Source organism: Ascaphus truei, chromosome 9, assembly GCF_040206685.1.
Source record: "Ascaphus truei isolate aAscTru1 chromosome 9, aAscTru1.hap1, whole genome shotgun sequence".
In the NCBI taxonomy this organism is placed as follows: Eukaryota; Metazoa; Chordata; class Amphibia; order Anura; family Ascaphidae; genus Ascaphus; species Ascaphus truei.
The window spans coordinates 19,564,934-19,585,365 of NC_134491.1; the positions used below are offsets into that span (position 1 = coordinate 19,564,934).

At 46.4% G+C, this 20,432-nt stretch overlaps 2 protein-coding genes across 2 annotated transcripts; both read left to right on the forward strand.

Annotated features, from left to right (window-relative positions):
- The first annotated feature begins 4,899 nt into the window (after nt 1-4,899).
- On the forward strand, nt 4,900-13,323 carry EMC7 (ER membrane protein complex subunit 7). Its single transcript, XM_075613569.1, has 5 exons — nt 4,900-5,194; nt 6,084-6,203; nt 8,098-8,236; nt 10,028-10,108; nt 11,276-13,323. The coding sequence occupies exons 1-5, from the start codon at nt 4,995-4,997 to the stop codon at nt 11,423-11,425; spliced, it is 690 nt and encodes a 229-aa protein (XP_075469684.1). The 5' UTR covers nt 4,900-4,994; the 3' UTR covers nt 11,426-13,323.
- A 967-nt stretch (nt 13,324-14,290) lies between these two features.
- LOC142502491 (fibrinogen-like protein 1-like protein) lies at nt 14,291-19,667 on the forward strand. The gene is made up of 3 exons (XM_075613570.1): nt 14,291-14,426; nt 16,995-17,175; nt 18,834-19,667. The coding sequence occupies exons 2-3, from the start codon at nt 17,031-17,033 to the stop codon at nt 19,526-19,528; spliced, it is 840 nt and encodes a 279-aa protein (XP_075469685.1). The 5' UTR covers nt 14,291-14,426; nt 16,995-17,030; the 3' UTR covers nt 19,529-19,667.
- Nucleotides 19,668-20,432: the final 765 nt, after the last annotated feature.

Below are 20,432 nucleotides of genomic sequence, written 5' to 3' on the forward strand. Positions count from 1 at the left end.
TATCTTTTTGTTTGTCAATTACTGTTCTTGAGCACCCCACAGTTCTCTGAACTCTACTTTTTTAATAAACTATTTATTAAATGTTTGTCTAATGTAATGTATTTAAGTTGTCGGTGTAATACCTTTTTACGGTGGTTGTATGGCTGGCTTTAGGCTTTGCGGGAAAAGTTAAGGCGAGCGCCCCTCCAGCAGCGTTGCAGCATCATGTGACACTTGATAGGGTTGCCAGGTGTCCAGGATTGAACCCGACTGTCCTGTATTTGGACACTGTCCAGTAAATATGAGGTAATACTGGACATGTATGTGAATACCAGTATTACGTCTCTGGACATAGTGTCCTGACCGGCTTGGGGGGGCCACGGGGATTTACCCGAGCAGGGAGAGAGCAGGGCTGTGGCAAGGGGGCTGGACAGCTTCCTCCATCCTGAGTGGCTGCTGCTGGATAAAGCAGCAACCAATCAGGAGGAGAAGTCAGGAGCCTGGGGGTGAGGCCAAGGAGAGGAGGAAACAGCATGGAGAGGTGTGTGTGTGTGTGTGTGTGTGTGTGTGTGTGTGTGTGTGCGCGCGCCTCGAGCATGTGTGTGCCTCGAGCATGTGTGTGTGTCTCGAGCGCGTTGAACCGTTAACCATTGTGTCCAGTATTTTTGGAGAAGCCACTTGGGAACCCTAAGGCTGCGGTTCCAGTGCCTTCTACAGCGCACGCCGAGGCTTGCGCTGCGTGAACAAACACCGCCCCTGAATGGGGCTGGACCCAGTAGACGCCTTCGCGCGGAATGTGCAGCCGCGCTGTGCTACAATTTTTCACAAAGGCAATGAAATTGAATTTACAAGTTGCAACGGAGGGGCGGCCACGCCCCCGCCACCGGTTCAGCCAATGAGGGCGAACCGGCCATGTGAGGTCATGGCCACGCCCCTGGAAACCCCCAGCCACGCCCCCCTCATCGCACTCGCTGGCATCTTCTCCCAGATCGCGGTGAACCGCGGCCTTAGTCACTAGAGGATGTGGACCGCTCCAAACAAGGCAAGATCCCACCCTTCTCAAAGAAAAATACCACACACCACCACGGGGTGAGGAGCGTTCCTGCTGGTCCGGGGTCCCAGGGCTCCTCCCTCCGGTCGGGCGGAACTTGAGCTCCCTCCTCCGGTCGGGCGGAACTTGAGCTCCCCCCTCCGGTCGGGCGGAACTTGGATCCCGCCTCCCGGCTCCCTTGTTCTTCAAGCTGTGAATCTGAGCTATCGCAGGTCACAGAATAAGGACCTATGAGAGTTGGTCAACACAAACAAACATTTTGTGATGGTGACAAAAGCATGAGAACAGAGAAATCTTTACATAATAAAGAGACACAGGAGGACGCTCAATCAGTGTTACAGGCCGTTCAAATTGATGGCAGTTTATGCCGATCAAGCTCTGATACCCGTTATCGCAAATTCGTCCACCAAACCCCAAAGTCTCCTTGTAAATGTTGATGCCTCTCCACTTCTGTAGAGAATTAAGTAAGTTCTATCTATCGCAAAATGCGATCCCTGTCTTCCCGTGTAATATCCCAGTGCATTTATTTGCCAAAACGCTGATGTCTGAAAATGTCCTTTCTGGCGCAGAATTTCCACAGCGGCAGAATATCACAGCTATATATAATTTAGGAATATCACATATAAGAGTTCATAGTATAGGCAGTCCTCGTTTTACAACGCTTCGTTTTACAACGAATGGCTTATCCAACGCTATGCGATGCATACCTATATTCATTTTTACAACGCCAAAACGGCTTATCCAACGCTCTTACGTCGCTTTGCAACGTTGTTTGTGTGTTTATGGTTGTATATTTTTCCCTGTGCACCAAGTTTTTTAATTATTTGTACTATTAGGTGAGCGACTAGTCACTATGTTTATGTGATATATATATATATATATATATAAACAATGTTGCAAAGCGTCGTAAGAGCGTGCGTATATATATATTATATTATACTATATAATATATTATTTATTATGTTATATTATATATATAATTATGTTATATTATATATATAATACAGTATATACATTATATAATTTATGTGTGTGATGCATATCTTATTGCCTGCATAAAATATTTGGTGTATTTTAGTGTTAAAAATGCCTTCAGGAACGGAACCTTTCATTTAAACAGTGTTCCTATGGGAAAATGTGTTTCGCTTTACAACGTTTCGCTATCCAACGCCATTTTAAGTAACGCATTGTGTCGGATAACCGAGGACTGCCTGTAATGAACTTGGTTAATGTTGATACCCTGCAGTACACTGGCCAGGTCTTCCACCATGACCGCGAGAGGATAATACATGGACATTTTCGGACGTGGTAACCTTTACATTTTTACTGCATCTCCACAGGGTGCACAATGTTTCATGATTGCCTTTGAAAATCTAATGTGTGTGATTTCCACCCATTATATTCTTGTGGTTCTGGAGGGAATACGTGGCGACCATATTGAAGACAAGTTTATTTCTGCGGAGTCTTGTGTGCAATCCGCCTATATACTATACAAGTCTCACTCATTTTTAGCATCAATACTTATAGACTTTATGAGATTCTCGCTGAGAGAAAATCAGCAATTCTCCATTAAAATACAACTTATTGCTCCAACTCTCACTGATTTTGGTTGTAATGTTGGAGTTTGTCAGCTTTGGGTTAAAAAAAAAAAAAAAAGGCACCAGTCACCCAGATGTGACTCCTTAAATTGCTATTAATACACTTTGGTTCTACGAGGTACTGCCCCCAAAGTGCCATCGCGGTTACAGAGGCCGCACGCTCTGCCCCACAACAATTAAACTGATTGCCGGGGAGAGTGCCAGGCCTCTGTATCTCTCGTACCTTCTCCTTTGCGATGTCTTCCTGCAGTGTCCCTCATCGTGGCCCCGCGACCTCAGATGGTGTTGCGTTGCCGGGACACACGTGACGTTGTGATGTCATGCACCGTCATGACGTGCCACCGCGTGATTTACCGTTGTCATGGCAACACGATGCCATTTGAGGTCACGGCACCATGATGGGGGACACTGCAGGAAGACATCGAGAAGGAGAAGGTAAGAGACTCCCGCACCAGTTCCCTACACCGAGCCCCGCAATATTACCAGCCAGCCATGGTTAACATACACCAGTACAGTAGGTAAAGAGAGCCTGGCTCCAAGGAACTTACAATCTATATAGGAGAGTGTTGAAATATAAGGTACAGGCGGAGAAGAGGGTTGGTGTGTTTCTGAGAGCTGTTTGTTATTTGAGAGAAGTAAATGGAATGATGAATAAGCAGAGATAGAGTAGTACAACAACGTAAAGTATAAAGGTGGAAAAGGCAGCAGTAACATCAGCAAACGGCAGCAAATAGCCAGAGCCTATCAGCTCCCGTTTGCCGGCCCCCTTTACTATGGGTCTGGTGTAATTTCTAAGAGCAGTATCAGACTGGGGGGCCCCACCGGGACACCTATTTGTGGTCCCCTCTCAGCTCCGCACCCTGCCCACTTCCTGGTTTAGTGCAAGATCTAGCCCCATTCGCCCTACCTGCTGCTCAAGCCCGCCCACCCACTTCCTCCTTGCATGTGTGTGCGCGGTCTTCCCTCACCTGCTCCCTCCATGCACGTCTGGCAGTCACGCTACCTTGGACATGAGAAGGCGAGTGGGGAGTTGGGATACATGATGCCTTGTCTGTGGGCCCACTTTGGAATTACTTGGTTCCTTGGCAGACCAGTCCAACCCTGAGAGTCACTGCCATTAATACACTCTGGTCCTGAGAAGGACTGACCCTTTATTATTAAGTTTACTGGTGGAGAATCTGTTGCTCTGCAATGGAAAATAAGAGGCAGCTGTCGTTTTCATCCTCTCCCTCCTTCTTTCTCATTTTCATACTCTTGAGCTTTAAAAAAAATAAAATAAAAAATGCAGTACATGGAATTATAATACAATAAGTGCAACAAATACGATCAGACAATAGGAAAATAAATTTCTGCCTAGGAGAGTTTACAGTACTCTAAGTGGTATGATGAAAGACTTACATAGACAGCACAGTAGATGGCAGTGCTTGGTCGCAATGGTTGGTAGGAGCTGGCTATTGAAATGCTTCATTTAAGAGGTGAGTTTTAAGGTTTGACTTAAAGATGGGAAGAGGAGCTGCTTGGTGTATGCTGAGGGTGAGGGAGTTTCACAAGTTAGGGGTAGGGAGGGGGAAAAGGTTTAAGGCGAGAGAGCAGTAGAGGTGAAAGGGGTGGAGAGGAGACAGTCATGGGTAGAGCGCGCGCGGGCACGGCCGTGAGCGGTGGCGCGGCAGACCAGAGAAAGTACAAGAGAATTGTATTTTTGCGCTGTCGCCATGCCACTATGAACCAATCACAGCGCGGCCTAGCGCTGTGACGTCATAGCCACACCCCGTGCATCACCGCTTACCCTCTACAAACGAAACGCCCGTGCCACGTGCACGCGCAACGCCGTGCGCACTATATTACAAGCCTAAAACAGGTCTGCAACCCTGCCTTTCACCATTATCACCTAGCATACAGTGCTTCCACTGCAGCAAGGGATTCTGGGAAACCACTGGCTTTGCATCATGTTAATGCATCATGTTTGCATGTTCATAATGATAATAATAAAAATATTATTAATAATTATTATTATTAATAATAATAAACCTATCACTGATAGCAGCTCATAGAACTTCACCTTTAATAAGTAGCAGAATGGATGATTAATGTTGACACTACAAAAGAGGTATTCCTGCTGCCAGCCAATCACATTTTTTCCTTGGTGTTGCGCTACTTTGTGATTGGCTACTGCAAAGCGAGGCTTGGGATGCAGAACGGTTTGGAACGCAGATATCAGCGCTGCGTTTCAAGGTTACGTCACAACGTGACCCTGAGCACATCCCTGGGCACCTGTTGTCTACAGCGACTCCGGAAAGACAACAACCCGGAAGCGGAAGCGCTGAGTGGGAAGTGTTTTTTTTGGTTGTTCCAGTCGTGTTTCCGTTATGCCGGTCCCGGTTCTCCCCTTTGTTCTCTGGTTGCTGATCCCGCTGTGCGGCGCGGACACGGACGTGCTGATTCCCGGGCAGGGCGGGGACAGGTTCAGGCTGGAGGGCCGGGCCGTGGTGTCCGGGGTAAGGCCGCAGGACTGGGTGAGCGGGGCCCGGGTCCTGGTGGACGGAGAGGAGCATGTGGGCTTCCTAAGGTAACGAGGTCACGGCAGCAACACTGAGATACGGTATCACGGCCCCATCCTACAACAGACTGGAATCTCCCTCTTATACCCACATGACAGGTCCCTATAGACTTCACTAGGGTCGCCCCCTTGTACACATGAGAGGTACCCATAGACTTCACCAGGATCGCCCCCTTGTACCCACGACAGGTCTCTGTAGACTTCACTAGGATTGGCCCCTATAGACTTCACAAGGTTTTGGCCCCTATAGACTTCACTAGGATTGGCCCCTTGTATACACGACAGGTCCCTAAAGACTCACTAGGATCGCCCTCTTGTACCCACGACAGGTCCCAAAAGACTGCACTAGGAGCGCCCTCTTGTACCCACGACAGGCCCTTATAGACTTCACTAGGATCACCCCTTGTACCCACGACAGGACCCTATTGACTTCACTAGGATCGCCCCCTTATACCCACGACAGGTCCCTATAGACTTCACTAGGATCTGCCCCTATAGACTTCACTAGGATCGCCCCCTTGTACCCACGACAGGTCCCTATAGACTTCACTAGGGTTGCCCCCTTGTACCCATGACAGGTCCCTATAGACTTAACTACGATTGGCCCCTATAGACTTCACTAGGATCGCCCCCTTGTACACATGACGGGTCCCTATAGACTTCACTAGGATTCGCCCCCTTGTACACATGACAGGCCCCAATATACTTCACTAGGATAACCACTTGTACACACGACATGCCCCTATAGACTTCACTAAGACCACACTAGGAACTTGTATACGGTCTGTCTTTTGGTTGACCCAAAAAGTAAAAAAAACCTAAAGCATTCCGATGTTCAGACTTGGTTATATATTGGAAGGCATCTTGCTGACATAATCCATTTGTGTGTTGTTCTTAGGACTGATGGCAGTTTTGTGGTTCATGATGTTCCCTCCGGTTCTTACGTGGTAGAAATCATTTCCCCGGCTCACCGCTTTGAGCCAGCCCGAGTCGACATCACCTCAAAAGGCAAAATGAGGTGAGCAGTCCACAACTCTGCATTGCAGGCACACCTGGCAGTGAATGGATTAAAACAGCAATTACCCACTATCCCTAAATTAAAATACTCGCCCAGTCTGGTGTATTTTCTAATCTACTGACGAGTCTACCGATTTGCATGTCCGTACCCAGAATACTTGTCTGTAGCTTTAAGGTGCTGTCCCAAATAGCCTGCCAAAAATATCCTTTTGTAATCGCATTTAACAACCTGATTGGCTTCCCTAAGAAAATGTAGCCATGCTGATAGCAAAGGTTTTGATTGATTTTGCTTCTTTTGGAAAAGTTTTTTTTGTTTTGATTTTTATTTTATTTAAGATATATACTATTTTGTATTGTTGTGTTTTTTTATTTTTATTTTTTTACGAAGAGCAAATCCTTATCTGTATTATACAGTTGGGGTCATATTTGATCTATCAATTTAGTAATACCCAAGTTACCTCTTTGTATTATGAGGGAACAGTAATCTACCACAGGGTGTGCAAACTTTTGCTCCTGCCTTGTCACCCGCTGCTCGCTCCCCTCCGTCCCCCTTCGTTTAGTGTGGCGTCAAATGACGCGCTCGGTTATGTGATGTCACGTGACCCACAGCGTCATTTGATGCCGCGTTGCTATGGAGACGCTTCCAGACGCCGGCTGAATCACGGTTAGTTGAGGTTGCAGAGGCCTCACGCGATCCCCCGGCATTTCATTTTAATGCCTTGGGGAAGTTGCACGGGGCCTCTGCAACCGCCGTTCCCTCCCAACGCCCCCCCCCCCCGAAAAATCAGCGCACCCCTGGTCTACCGCCCGTCCAATATACAATAAGACGTACACTAGTTACTTTTAGTGATTTCTCTAGGGAATGTTATTCTGGAATACAGCGTTCTGCTTATTGTGACATAAATATAATTGTGTGCTTTGTTTGGGGCTTTTGCTTCTCCCTTTGAGGGTTACTTAATGTTTTTCATATACTGTTTTTGTATATATTGTCTTTGGTAGTACCTAGGTAATCTATAAAGGTATGTATGTTAATTCTTTTAATTTTGTTCACATAGATACAAAGAAAAGGAAAAGAAGAAACCGCCTATCGGGTAAGTCAACAAAAGGTATATTACTGCATACAAGAAAGAGAATCCAACATTTCGGGGATAACTTAAAGCGCCTTCATCAGGAGTTGAAGTTAGCTCCGATATTTGTTTTTTTTTTATTATTTGTATGCAGTAATATTCCTTTTATTGATTTGCTGATGGGCTATGTCTTCTGTTTTTTGGATCTGTGTGAAGTATATATTTCTCTATTGCCTTATGACGTGCACTCACTATTATAGGCCTTTTGTGGTTTTAGGATATGGTGTGCAGTCTCACTCTATCTCAGTGACACTGGATTAACATTATTTATATGAGGGATTCAGTATGCTGGTGTTTCTTATTCAATTCATATTTTTCTACTCGCCATCTAGTGACGCTCCTATATTCTGCAGCTAGAAAAACATTCTACATGATTAAAAATGGGGTAATGGGCCAAAGCTTAAAAATCGGGTGAACTGGAGCGGTCAATTTCCAGTGGTTACTTTGCGTGTGAAGATCTTTAACTGCTCTCCGCAACAAAGTGTAAGGTTTTGGGAAAGGTTATATGAGCATTTAGGGGAGAGTGGAAAAACATATACCGGGTTACTGCTGCCATAAGCTTCATTTAGAAGAATGCAACTTACATTTTCCAGAGCGAGATGACCATTATTCTTCAAGGAGCAGTATTGCCTTTATAACAACATTGCCAAAATGTTGAACCAGCTTTTTACACATTCTTACCCCTGTCTTGCTTCATGCTGTTGTGATCCGCTTAAGCAATTATTTGTTTTGGGACTTCCTAACCTCGAGCCTTGTCATCTCCCCAAGGGCCAGATATGTAAATCACATCAAAACCTCAGAAGTTCTCCGCCTGCCCTATCCCCTTCAGATGAAATCCTCTGGGCCTCCGTCCTATTTCATTAAGAGAGAGACCTGGGGGTGGACAGATTTCCTTATGAACCCGATGGTAAGTATTTGTGTTCTAGCCATGTGTATATTTCCGTGGAGAAGAGGTTGCATGTTTATTTGGAACATGCACACGTCTGTTTTAGGAGACGTGGTTATCTGTTGGGGCTCAGGTCCCGCACCCCCACCGTTGGGCAGAGCAAAATATATACAAGAAGTGTGTTGGACCGGCACTCAAAAGTCAAATGAACAAGTACATTTATGCTAAAGTTATGAATTGAATCTGAATCTAATAATAATACAAAAACAGCATCATCAGAATGGCCCTAGCAACGCTGAGGGTTCAGGGTCGCTGGTTTCAAGCCTAAGAAAAGGACCAGCGGTCCCGAAACCCCAGCGTTGCTAGGGCCATTTGCTGTAAGAATTCACGTTATGTTCTGATGCTGTTTTTGAATTATTGTATTTAGATAAAATGAATCACTTTTGCATAAATGTACTTGTTGATTTGACTTTCGAGTGCTGGTGCAACACCACACTTCTTGTGGAGAGGTTGCACAAGATCTGTGCTTCTAGGGAGTAGAAACCCTCCTATATTTTTATTTTTTTTGTGTGTTTTTTTTAATGGCTTATTTTTTTTCCAAGGGGGAGTATGACAATATAGTGACAGTATTGGCTTTTGGGGTTGTAGAAACCACACATGCAGAGCTGTGATGGAGACAGAAGTGATTGTCACCGCGGTGTTTGCAGGAGTTGCTGCCATGCGGAGCGCTGCGGGTGATTGAATATTTCTAAGAAAGCCACATGTTTTTACTATTTTATTTATTTATTTTTTGACCCGCTACGTGTTAATATCCTGGCTATAAAACAACGTTGTGTTAAAAAAAATCTAACCATCTAATAGCCTTCTCCAAACAGAAATCTTACTGTGCTAATAGCAAATGGGGCTGATTTAATTAATGGTAAATCTATTTCCATAGGGGCCTCTAAATAGGGCATTATTTGTCAATTAGGTGTTTTCTTTACCTTTAGCCCACCCTGTCCTTATACCACGATAAGGGGATGTTTGGAGAGGAGGGCTTTGCCTGTGCAAACTCTTGCAGATCACACCGTAACCACTGGGAGAGGGAGCAGCCGGAGGAAATCTATCTTCTCCCAAGTCTCCGCTCATCGTGTTTACAAACTAACTTTAATAAATCATTGGAAAATACTAGTCCTGTTGGGTTATAGGCGTCCACAATCACCCAGATGTGACCCCTGTAAATGATCACTGCCATTAGTATAGCTTTGCTTTGCTCTTAGGAGGCATTGCCCCTTTAACCCTTTCCTTGCTGGAAGCTCAGTTGCACCTCCCGTTGCTGCCGGTTTTCCGGGTTCACATTCTTGAATTGCAGCCTGCCCCCACGGGACAGAAGGGGATAATGCTACACCTTCCTTCCAATCACATTCTACATCTCGTGGTCACCCCTCAAAAATATGATGTTCCCTGAACGTTATAAAAGCCCCGAGATAGGGCCGACATTCAGGGGGTATCATTAGGAGCAGCCTATGGGTCAAGGAAGCCTATCCTACAGCCTCCTGATATCCTCAGTCCTACTGCTTCCTCTACCATAATAGCTTGTCCTGTTGCCCAGGGAAAAGGTGTCTCTCCTGTCTGCTTTACAGCCATCAGCCTCCAGAAACGCACCTATTCCATACGTTCTCACTCTCGTTTACCTTTCACATTGTGTGTTCTCCAGCCTTGTCCAACTGCTGTACCAGCATATGGCAATATTGTAACATTGCCCCTCTCTGCCATTTATACAACACCATGGTATATGTTGGCACCTTCTAACTAGTGATGATAACCCTGCAGGTGATGATGATGGTTCTGCCTCTTCTGATCTTCGTGTTGCTGCCCAAAGTCGTAAACACCAGTGACCCTGAAATGAGACGGGTGAGTGAAAAACCTCTTCTCCTAATGTTGCTGAGCTGTGGTTTAGGACTGGCATCTGCACGCTTTAAGGCAACACCCTTCAAAGGGGGAGATCACAGTTCCGAGAGGATACTGTAACTTTTAACATAGGTTTTTTATTTTTAACTATTACAGAGGAGGCTTTTCTTCCTTGTATTCTAAATTCTTCGTGTATATTTGACACTTAAGTCCCTGCCAGAGGGGTTTGCACACCAGGACATTGCAATGTGAGGTTTTGACAGTGCCTCCCTTACCTCGAGCGCTCTGCGACGTTCTCACCATTCTAGTTACTGTAGCACAGTGATCCTGTGTTTCTGCAAAGCGTCTCAATGAAATGTTCTAAATGTTTTATTGCATGTCGTTTAGTACAGCGGAGATTTTTAACTCGGTGGTCATATGTAAACTAGCGGTAACATAGGAATTGTAAATCAAAAATATATATTCTGAGTTAATGGGTTCTGCCGTCACAGGATAAAGCATTGTACCCCTTCTTTAATGCGGGTTCGTTGGGAATTGTGATATTTTAGGGGACTAACGTTAGGATTTTTCATAGATTCAATTATAGTATGTAGGTTTCTTCAAGTATACATATATTATATCTTCTAAAAATATCCTATATAATGTAGAAAATGCACCAGTATGAACTAGGTTGTTGAAACCAAATTGTTCCTTCAGACAAGGATAAATCAACACCGTCACCATATCAGGAACCAATAATAATCATTTTATTTCGCATAGCGCTTTTCTCCCAATGGGACTCGGCGCGTCACAATTGCGGTGCGCAGCACATAGGGTTTTTTACAGACCGTCCTCCCTGCCCAGAGGAGCTTACAATCTGTTTTTGGTGCCTGAGGCACAGAGAGATAAAGTGACCTGCCCAAGCTCACAAGGAGGTGACACAAGGAATTGAACCAGGCTGCCCTGCTTCAAACTCTGTTTCACTGTTTAGAGTCTGTGTCGTTATTCATTGAGCTTCTCCTTCACCACTTTTACCCATATTTATTCTCCTAGGGAACTGCACCATTACCCCGTGCAGAAGAGGCCTAACTTTATTGCAGTTATCTCGGGTGGGGAAATGGTTGAGGACTTTAACAGAATGTCACTTGGGTAAATCTTCTAATGTTGATCCTTTTTTTTTTTTCCTTCTAGGAAATGGAGCAGTCCATGAACATGCTGAACTCAAACCCAGAACTTCCTGACGTTTCTGAATTCATGACCAGACTCTTCACCTCCAAATCTTCCAGCAAGTCCAGCGGCAGCGGGAAAACGGGGAAGACCGGGGTTGGGAAGCGGAGGTAGTGTTGGCAGTCCACAGTCTGCTCGCAGGTCGGCCATCGCTCAAAGAAATCAAATGCAGAGCCTGACCGCAGCAGAAATGCCAGAAGTGTAGTCTCAACAAGAACCGTAGGCGGATTTAAGCCTGGGGGACATGGAACATCTCCTCTCACTGTTACAGCACAGGTGTCGCATGCCTATAAAGTTGGCAGTCCGTAATCCCTTAAATGTGTTGTGCCCCCCTCCCCTTCAAAACTCTTCTGAGTTAGCTTAATGTGAAGCCTTTTAACCTTGAGTGTCCTTGTAACGTACCTAGTGAAGGCACGGGCCCTGGCACACCAGAGGCACTGTTGGTGTACCAGGTACATGACCGAAACGCTCGTTTTCTAGGTGCCGATCAGGTTAATCCAGGGCCGGACAACTCCAGTACTCAAGCCTCACCAACAGGTCAGGTGTTCAGGATATCCCAGCTTCAGCACAGGTGGCTCAAAACTGAGCCACCTGTACTGAAGCTGGGACTGATTGAGCCACCTGGTCTGAGGTCAGGGATATCCTAAAAACCTGACCTTTTGGTGGCCCTTGAGTACTGGAGTTTGCCGCCTCAGAGCTAATCGCTCCAACTGGGCGTGAAGCCCGATGGACACGGGAGTGGCGTCCTGTCAACTTTGGCTTCTGTTGGCCTGGGCGGGGGGAGGACGTCATGTGATTGCTCCCAGAGCAATTGCATGGCTGGTAATGCCGGAGCTTCGGTAACACTGGTGCCGTCGGACCTCTAGCACTATAAAGGTAAAAGGTTTTGTCCAACCTAGCACCGATTTGTACCAACAGGGCGGGCAACGTGTTTAAAGGGCTTCATTTGGGTGATTCTTCTTTTTCTTGACCCGAATCTAACACTACACTCTGAATTTGCCACCTTTTTTTTTTTTTTTTTTTTAATTCTTCAACACGAGTTTGCACAGACAGGGCCCCCTCTCTCACGCACTCTTTATTGACTCCTTGATAAGGCTTTCTATAATCTCTTGAATGTCACGCTCCCAAATTCAGAGGCCCCTTAAGAGAAGTGACTTGTAAGTAATTTCTCATAGAAAAGAGAACAGACAAATCTTTGCTTTTAGCACGGTTCAATTTGTTTAAGGAATCCACTGACAGTTAAGTTCTATACAAGAGTTGTGGTTTTTTTTTGTGGGGGGGGGGGTGGGGTCACCTACCTGCATGGGATTTCAGGGCTTTTTTTTTTTTAAACCCCCCCCCCACCCCCTCAATAAGTACTGGGACGGTTTCCATTATGATTCAGGGCCGTATTTATTAAGCCGTACTAATTCTTAAGGCACAATAATAGTGCAGCACGCCCATTCCAGGTCAGATTTACTAGACCATGCCGGCAGATGTCTTACGGAGTAAGGGCTTAGTAAATATGGCCCTAAAAAATTTCGGGGACATTCCCATGTGGATTTTTCTGCAGAACTTCTCGGCCCTCATGGCCCAATTTGCAGAAATGCTTTAAATAAAATTGCAGAATTAATTAAATAAAAATCTGGGAATTGCATTGGGACTGAAGCAGCGCAGACGGGCCGGTCGGTTCTGTTTCGGATGCACGGGGAGACGCGGGCAGAGAGGCTGCTGCTTACCATCATGGGATTGGCGGGTTCATTTCGCAATAGGCATAATTTATAATGGATGTTCTCAATGTTATTTAACACTGGCTGGGGGTATAAGACCTGCAGCACGGTGCTATAGCTGGGTGTGTTCCGCTCGCCCCAGTAACGTGTGGCAGGCTCGCGGCAAAGTAATGAAGCCAAATCTGCTTCATAGGTTAGCGTGTCGGCTCGCGTGTCCGGCTCCTGAAGGATAGCACTAGATAAACAATGTTCTAAACGGTGTGTTGTAAGTTAATGTCAAATAAAAATGATTCAATGCCTGGACATTGTGATATTCCTTGACTTGATCCTTTCAGAGGGGGAGGGGGGCTGTATGTATGTAAAATGTATCTATGGTATGTGGTATGTGGTATGTAATATGTGGATATTGGACATATGGGGCCATTTTATTGTTAGGCAGCCTTCTGCCATAAGGGCCTTTTAGGCGCTGGAAGAACACCTATTGGCCCATTCAAGTCAAAGGGCTGTATATAGGGCTGTATGGTGTATTCCACCAGAAGGCGGCTTAGTACATATGGGGCGGGGTCTTCTAAATGTGGCAGTGATGAGGCCGTTCCATTCAGCAGACATCTCTTGTCTGATATCTCTGTGTTCAACAAGTTGGCACACAGAGCCCCCCCTCCCCTTATCTTTATTGGCTCTGAGATAAGGGAGGGGGGGTTAAATGTAAAGAAATCACTTCTCCATGCAGAGGCTCCTAAAAAAAAAAAAATGCAATATGTTAATTTCCCCCAAAATGAAAGCGGGCAGAACTTTATCAGGGCCAGAATATATATTTTATTTTTTTAAGAGCTACTTGTGATTGCACTTGTTTTTTTTTTTTTTTCAAAGGAAATGTTGAATACTGTACTATACAGTAGGTGAGGCCAATGTCAGGTTTTCAAGATATTCCTGCTTCAGCCCAGGAGGCTCAATCAGTCTCGGCTTCAGCACAGGTGGCTCTGTCTTGGCCTGATCCACTGATTGAGCCACCTGTGCTGAAGCAGGGATATCATGAAAACCTGACCTGGTGGAGGCCCTTGAGAAATGGCGTTGGCCGCCCCTGCACTAAGGGTTAAAGGTCATTTCTAAAACACATCTTTATTTGAGCTGGCTATTAGAGAAAGGGACTTCGAATACATACTTTCATTAGTGTAAAAGGTGAGTTGCTGCATTATGCTATGTGTCAGGTTAAAGTTCACCCCCAGCTGATCTCTCCCTGGGTATAGTCATGCTGGACTCTGGGTTCCTGATAATAGTTTAGTGCTGAGCTGTTCTCATGATGTCAGAGGCAACCAAAGTCTGACCTGCACAAACTGAAACCCTGAGCCACGTCTCTGCACATCGGTATTGGGAAGCAGAGCTAAGCAGACCTGCTGCAGAAACAGGTAATGTAGCCAAAGTGCATTTCATACCACAACTAACAGGGTTGATTTAAGTCTCCTAGCTACTTGGGTACAAGCCGTGTCAGCATTATTATCAAAGAAAAATGATTGTGGAGTTTTTCCTTTTGATACATTTATTGTAATGTGCACTGCTGTTGCTCAGGTCCCCCTACGTCTTCATGCTGATACTGTATATATATATATATATATATAGTTCTATATTTAATATGAAGCAAACAATTCATGGAATTGGTTAAAGCAGGGGTCGTCAGGGCCAGCAACACGTTAGGCTTCAAGGATATCCCTGCTTCAGCACAGGTGGCTCTGATTGTCACTTGTGCTGAAGCAGGGACTGTGAATGCGCCACCTGTGCTGAAGCAGGGATATCCTGACCTGTTGCTGGCTCTTGAGGACTGGAGTTGACCACTCCTGATATGAATGTACTGCATGTATTATTGGGAAGACGGAAAACGGGGAGCAAGGGGTTAACACAATCAAGATAACTGGAAAACTGATCGTAGAGGAAAACCCAAACGGAGGCAGAGCCTCTTGAGGCAGGAAGGGAGGGGGGCGGGGGGGTTGAGGAATTATAAATAATAATTTAGTACTTACACGGCCAAGTGTAAGTACAGATACTTAAAATGGTATCTGTGGGGTTTCACACAAAAGGAACTCCCGCAATATGAACCAAGTTGAGGTGCTCACTAGGTAAAGGAATGATGTATACAAAAGAAAAGGAAACCTAGTATATCAGCACTCTATCAAGCTAAATGTATAATTATTTGATTAAAATACTTTATTGGTGAACAATAGGATGTTTCAATATTCCCTTCATTAGTCCCATAGCCAAGCTACATCTTGTCTACACTTCTAGAGCAATAAGGCATTACTCAAGGTACCCCAAGAAGGTGTCCACATAAATCACTATATTGATTCTATACTTGCAGACCTTTGCCTTATTAGGCTCTAGGGGCTATACTCACGGAACGCCTCCTTAGGTATTACCCTTATGTTAGTCAGCTTCCAGTGTTTGAATGGGACTACAACATCAGTCACACGTCCACAGATAGTCACATACAGATATCTACTTTGCCTTGCTTAGATGTTATACATGTACAGCACATATATGCCAATATTGATTCAGAGCGCCTATATATACACGCTCTAAGAATATACATGTACATTAGAACTGACATCCTGTATGGTGGGTACATCACGGACTTATCTCCATACCTATAGGAGGCTATATACATAGCACCAGATCCTAAATATCTATCCAGGATCTCCATATGTATACACTACTTAACTAGCTTCAGTTAAGTTACGAATGATTACAGTCACATGCTGTTTGACACACACTTTTATTTTAAAGCCCATTTTTTTTATTCATTGTTCACCAATAAAGTATTTTAATCAAATAATTATACATTTAGCTTGATAGAGTGCTGATATACTAGGTTTCCTTTTCTTTTGTATATATCTGTGGGGTTTCACACCCGTCCACACGATCAACAGGACTGGATGCAGATGTTCGCTCACGAGCAGAGTTTCGGCAGAGAGTTCCCTCTGTGATACCCGTGAATGGCCCGGTTCCTCCCCAGTGTGGCGGTATAAGGTAAGTGAGGCAATTGTGTCAGCATACAGATCAAAGCATTTATTGGAGTATAGTAACTCACAAAGCACTCACATAAGACAAGTCCCAGGCTAACTGCCGTAGCGAGGTGAGGCGTCCTGTCGCAGATGACTCTGCCGTGAGCGAACATCTGCACCCAGTCCTGTTGATCGGTGTGGACGGGGGTGAAACCCCACAGATACCATTTTAAGTATCTGTACTTACACTTGGCCGTGTAAGTATTATATTATTATTTATAATTCCTCATCCCCCTACCCCCAGAGGCTCTGCCTCCGTTTGGGTTTTCCTCTACGATCAGTTTTCCAGTTATCTTGATTGTGTTAACCCCTTGCTCCCCCTGTTTTCCGTTTCTCATCTTCCACTAAGGGTCTTGGATGGTCCCTCTTTGGGGTTGAAGCAGAAGGGACTCCCAGGTCATCTTTCATTGCCTAGAGAGACCTTATTTGTTGGTAACAATATTTATTTAATTTCTCATTTTGATTTAGAGCTTAAGGTAAGCGCCTGGTTTTCTGTTCTATATCATTATTGGGAAGAGGCAGGAATAAGGTGCAGTGACATATTTTCCTACATATTAATGATACGATTTTCATATAGTCCCTCAATCCAATGTACTGTACAAATACATCCTTCAACATTTCTGCTACCCACTTACAAACGGGACTCATTTTATCTACCACCCGAGGATGGCGGTCTTCTTTGGCCTGGCAGGGATTTGTGTTGTTCCTAGGGAAATAACTTTATAGCATTCCTTTCACGGGTTGGGAGAGCAGTAATTCTACCACACATGGTTTATTACAAACCCAAGGAAGAAATATTCCAATTCTAATGTCCTGTTGGCTTTCAGTTGTTAATCTGAAGCCCTTGGGTGCCAGCAGCGCATGTCTACTTAATGCTCATAGTTTCTGTTGAGGTTTGTAATGTGTTTTGTGCTGCCTCAGTTTTCCTGCTGAGCAGTTCTCCGTTCTAATCCGGACATGGGCTGGATACAGAAGGATGCGTTTCTGCTGATCCTGCTCGGCTGTGGAGTAGGAGCCCAAGCAGAAGGACCCGTGGCTGTGACCAACGAGCATCTTCTCTCCAATGGAGAAAGTGAAAAAATAATCAACAAAAAAGAGACAGGTCTTCTCCTTTTTATTATATACGTCCTGCCATGCACTGCATATACACTGCGTTTCTGTGGCTGTATGATGGGGTGATGGTGCAGCATGGGATAGGGTGAGGATGCAGGTTGGAGTGAGGTGCAGGGTGGGGTGAGGGTGCAGATTGGTGTGGGGGGAAGGAGGTGGGGTGCTGGATTGGGGTGGAGTGAAGGTGTAGGTTGGGGTGAGGGTGCAGGATGGGGATGGGTTGAGGGTTCAGGTTGGGGTTGTGATGAGGGTTCAGGTTGGGGTGAGGGTGCAGGATGGGGATGGGTTGAGGGTTCAGGTTGGGGTTGGGATGAGGGTGCAGGATGGGGCTGGGGTGAGGGCGCATGTTGGTATGAGGGTTCAGGATGGGGTGAGGGTGCATGTTGGGATGAGGGTTCCGGTTGGGGTGAGGGTGCAGGAAGGGGTTGGGATGAGGGTTCAGGTTTGGGTGAGGGTGCATGTTGGGGGTGAGGGTGCAGGATGGGGTTGGGGTGAGGGCGCATGTTGGTATGAGGGTTCAGGATGGGTTGAGGGTGCAGGAAGGGGTTGGGGTGAGGGTGCAAGATGGGGTTGGGGTGAGGGTGCATGTTGGGGTGAGGGTGCAGGATGGGGTTGAATTGAGGGTTCAGGTTGGGGTGAGGGTGCAGGACGGGGTTGGGATGAGGGTTCAGGTTGGGGTGAGGATGCAGATTGGTGTGGGGGGAAGGAGGTGGGGTGCAGGATTGAGGTGGGGTGAAGGTTGGGATGAGGGTGCAGGATGGGGTTGGGATGAGGGCACAGGTTGGGGTGAGGGCTCATGTTTGGATGAGGGTGCAGGTTGGGGGGAGGGCACAGATTGGGATGAGGGTGCAGGATGGGGTTGGGGTGAGAGCCCATGTTGGTATGAGGGTTCAGGATGGGGTGAGGGTGCATGTTGGGATGAGAGTTCAGATTTGGGTGAGGGTGCAAGATGGGGTTGGGGTGAGGGTGCAGGGCGGGGTTGGGATGAGGGTTACGGTTAGGATGAGGGTTCAGGTTGGGGTGAGGATGCAGATTGGTGTGGGGGGATGGAGGTGGGGTGCAGGATTGAGGTGGGGTGAAGGTTGGGATGAGGGTGCAGGATAGGGTTGGGATGAGGGCACAGGTTGGGGTGAGGGCTCATGTTTGGATGAGGGTGCAGGTTGGGATGAGGGTTCAGTATGGGGAGAGGATGCAGGATGAGGTTGGGGTGAGGGTGCAGGATGGGGTTGGGGTGAGGGTTCAGGTTGGGCTGAGGGTGCAGGATGGGGTTGGGGTGAGGGTGCATGTTGCGGTGAGGGTGCAGGTTGGGATGAGGGTTCAGGTTGGGCTGAGGGTGCAGATTGGTGTGGGGGGGGAGGAGGTGGGGTGCAGGATTGAGCTGGGGTGCAGATTGGGGTGAGGGTGCAGAATGGGGTTGGGGTGAGAACACAGTGTTTATTGCGACTGTTGCGCATCAATGTTTTAGTTCTCACATGTCTCCTTTTCAGAACACAGACCACTGCTTTGTTTATTAGCACAGTGCAGAAAGATTTCAAATTAATTCTAGAAACGATTAAAAGTAGAAGGCCGTGCACAGGATTACACAAAACATCTGGAAACATCTAGCATTGTATAGCCGAGTAACATATCTCCTTCTTTTTATTCTCTCAGTGTTCTTTAGGGACTGCTCGGAGATTCTGCACAAGTCCCAGGGCAGTGCCACTGATGGTTTATATATAATACAGCCAGCAAGCTCTCCCATCGTTGTTCTCTGCATCATGCAAGAAGGTGGGTGGACAGTGATCCAACACATTACAGCCAACAGCAGTCTAGACTTTGACCGTGATTGGGAGGACTATAAGCTGGGCTTTGGCAATGTCCTTGGTGACCATTGGCTGGGAAATGAATACATGCATCAACTAACCCAGCATCCCGGCCGTTACAAACTTGGCATCAAACTGGTTAACATGGAGGGTGAGATAAAGTGGGGTCTATATGAACCAGCTCTGGTTGAGTCCGAGAAGTCTCAGTATCGGCTACGCCTTGGGTTATATCATGGCTCAGCCTCAGATGCATTGACGCATGACACTGAGGCGTATCTCCACGATAACCAAAGATTCACCACCCGGGACCGTGACAACGATAACTACTTCCAGAACTGCGCCCAGCTACAGTACCAGGGCATCGCGGGTGGAGGTTGGTGGTATGACGCCTGCGCCGGGGCAAACCTGAATCGTAGGAACGTCATCTATTGGCAAAAGGACTGCAACAAGGCGACACCCTGCAAGTATGCCGGCATGATGCTGCAGCCGGCAGGCAGCGTGGGATGCGGGCAGAGCGGGCACTGCCATAGGGAGGAATTATAGGAAGCCAGGCTTTGAGCTCAAACATCCTCTACGAGGGACACGTGGTTATGTATGAATGCTACAAAAATTTACAGGGGGGGTTTGTCTCATTTATGCTAATAAAGGTCCCACAAAGCCAGCTTTAAACAAAAAAAATAATAATTGTGTACACAGTTTAACAATCTGGTGTCCGTGTCCGTGTCCGTGTGCGTGTGCGTGTGCGTGTGCGTGTCCGTGCTAGAAGCGAAGATTTAACTTCTTTGATTTTTCTGGATATTATTTACAAATTGTCATTTTTATGGGGCACTGTATGAGGAAGTGTCTGAGAATCAAGTGTTTCCTTTACCCCTATCCCACCCTGTCGTTATAGGAAGCCGATAAAGAGAGAGGAGGCGGGGCTCTGCCTGTGCAAACTCTTGTTGAACACAGTGCCATCAGACAGAAGGGAGCACACAGAGGAAATGCCACCCCTCCTGAGTGTCGGCGTCTTTACATATAAAGTTAAAGAAAAAAAATCATTTAAATATTCTTTTAGGTGTTAGATTTATGTAAAAAGGCACCAATCACCCCATAAACTGCCATTCGTGCCCTTTGGTCCTACGAGAGATTGCCCATTTAAAAACTCCTCGGTTTAATCGTCCTTTTCCCCCAGCCATAGCACCCTGTCCATGTTGATGTGCAAACATCCCCGCTGTGAGGGTAGCACCTCTCAAATGAGAAGTTTCCCGGTATTCTACCCCCCCAACCCGCTCCCCCCGGCACCAATTTCTTAGCTTTGGATTTACTTCTCTAAGAAAGAAAACTGGGCCGTATTTACTAAGCAGTGCTGCGGCTCCCTACCTCCCCATGTTGCAGCCCCCCACCTCCCCACCTCCCTATGTTGCAGCTCCCCACCTCCCCATGCTGCGGCTCCCCACCCCCCCAT

What these genes read in the sequence shown, in the direction of transcription:
- LOC142502491 (XM_075613570.1), top strand. Translation starts at nt 17,031, where the DNA reads ATGGGCTGGATACAGAAGGATGCGTTTCTGCTGATCCTGCTCGGCTGT. An exon ending in AATCAACAAAAAAGAGACAG is followed by an intron (nt 17,176 to 18,833) that starts GTCTTCTCCTTT and finishes TTATTCTCTCAG; the next exon opens with TGTTCTTTAGGGACTGCTCG.
- EMC7 (XM_075613569.1), top strand. Translation starts at nt 4,995, where the DNA reads ATGCCGGTCCCGGTTCTCCCCTTTGTTCTCTGGTTGCTGATCCCGCTG. An exon ending in GAGCATGTGGGCTTCCTAAG is followed by an intron (nt 5,195 to 6,083) that starts GTAACGAGGTCA and finishes TGTTGTTCTTAG; the next exon opens with GACTGATGGCAGTTTTGTGG. An exon ending in ATTTCCTTATGAACCCGATG is followed by an intron (nt 8,237 to 10,027) that starts GTAAGTATTTGT and finishes ATAACCCTGCAG; the next exon opens with GTGATGATGATGGTTCTGCC.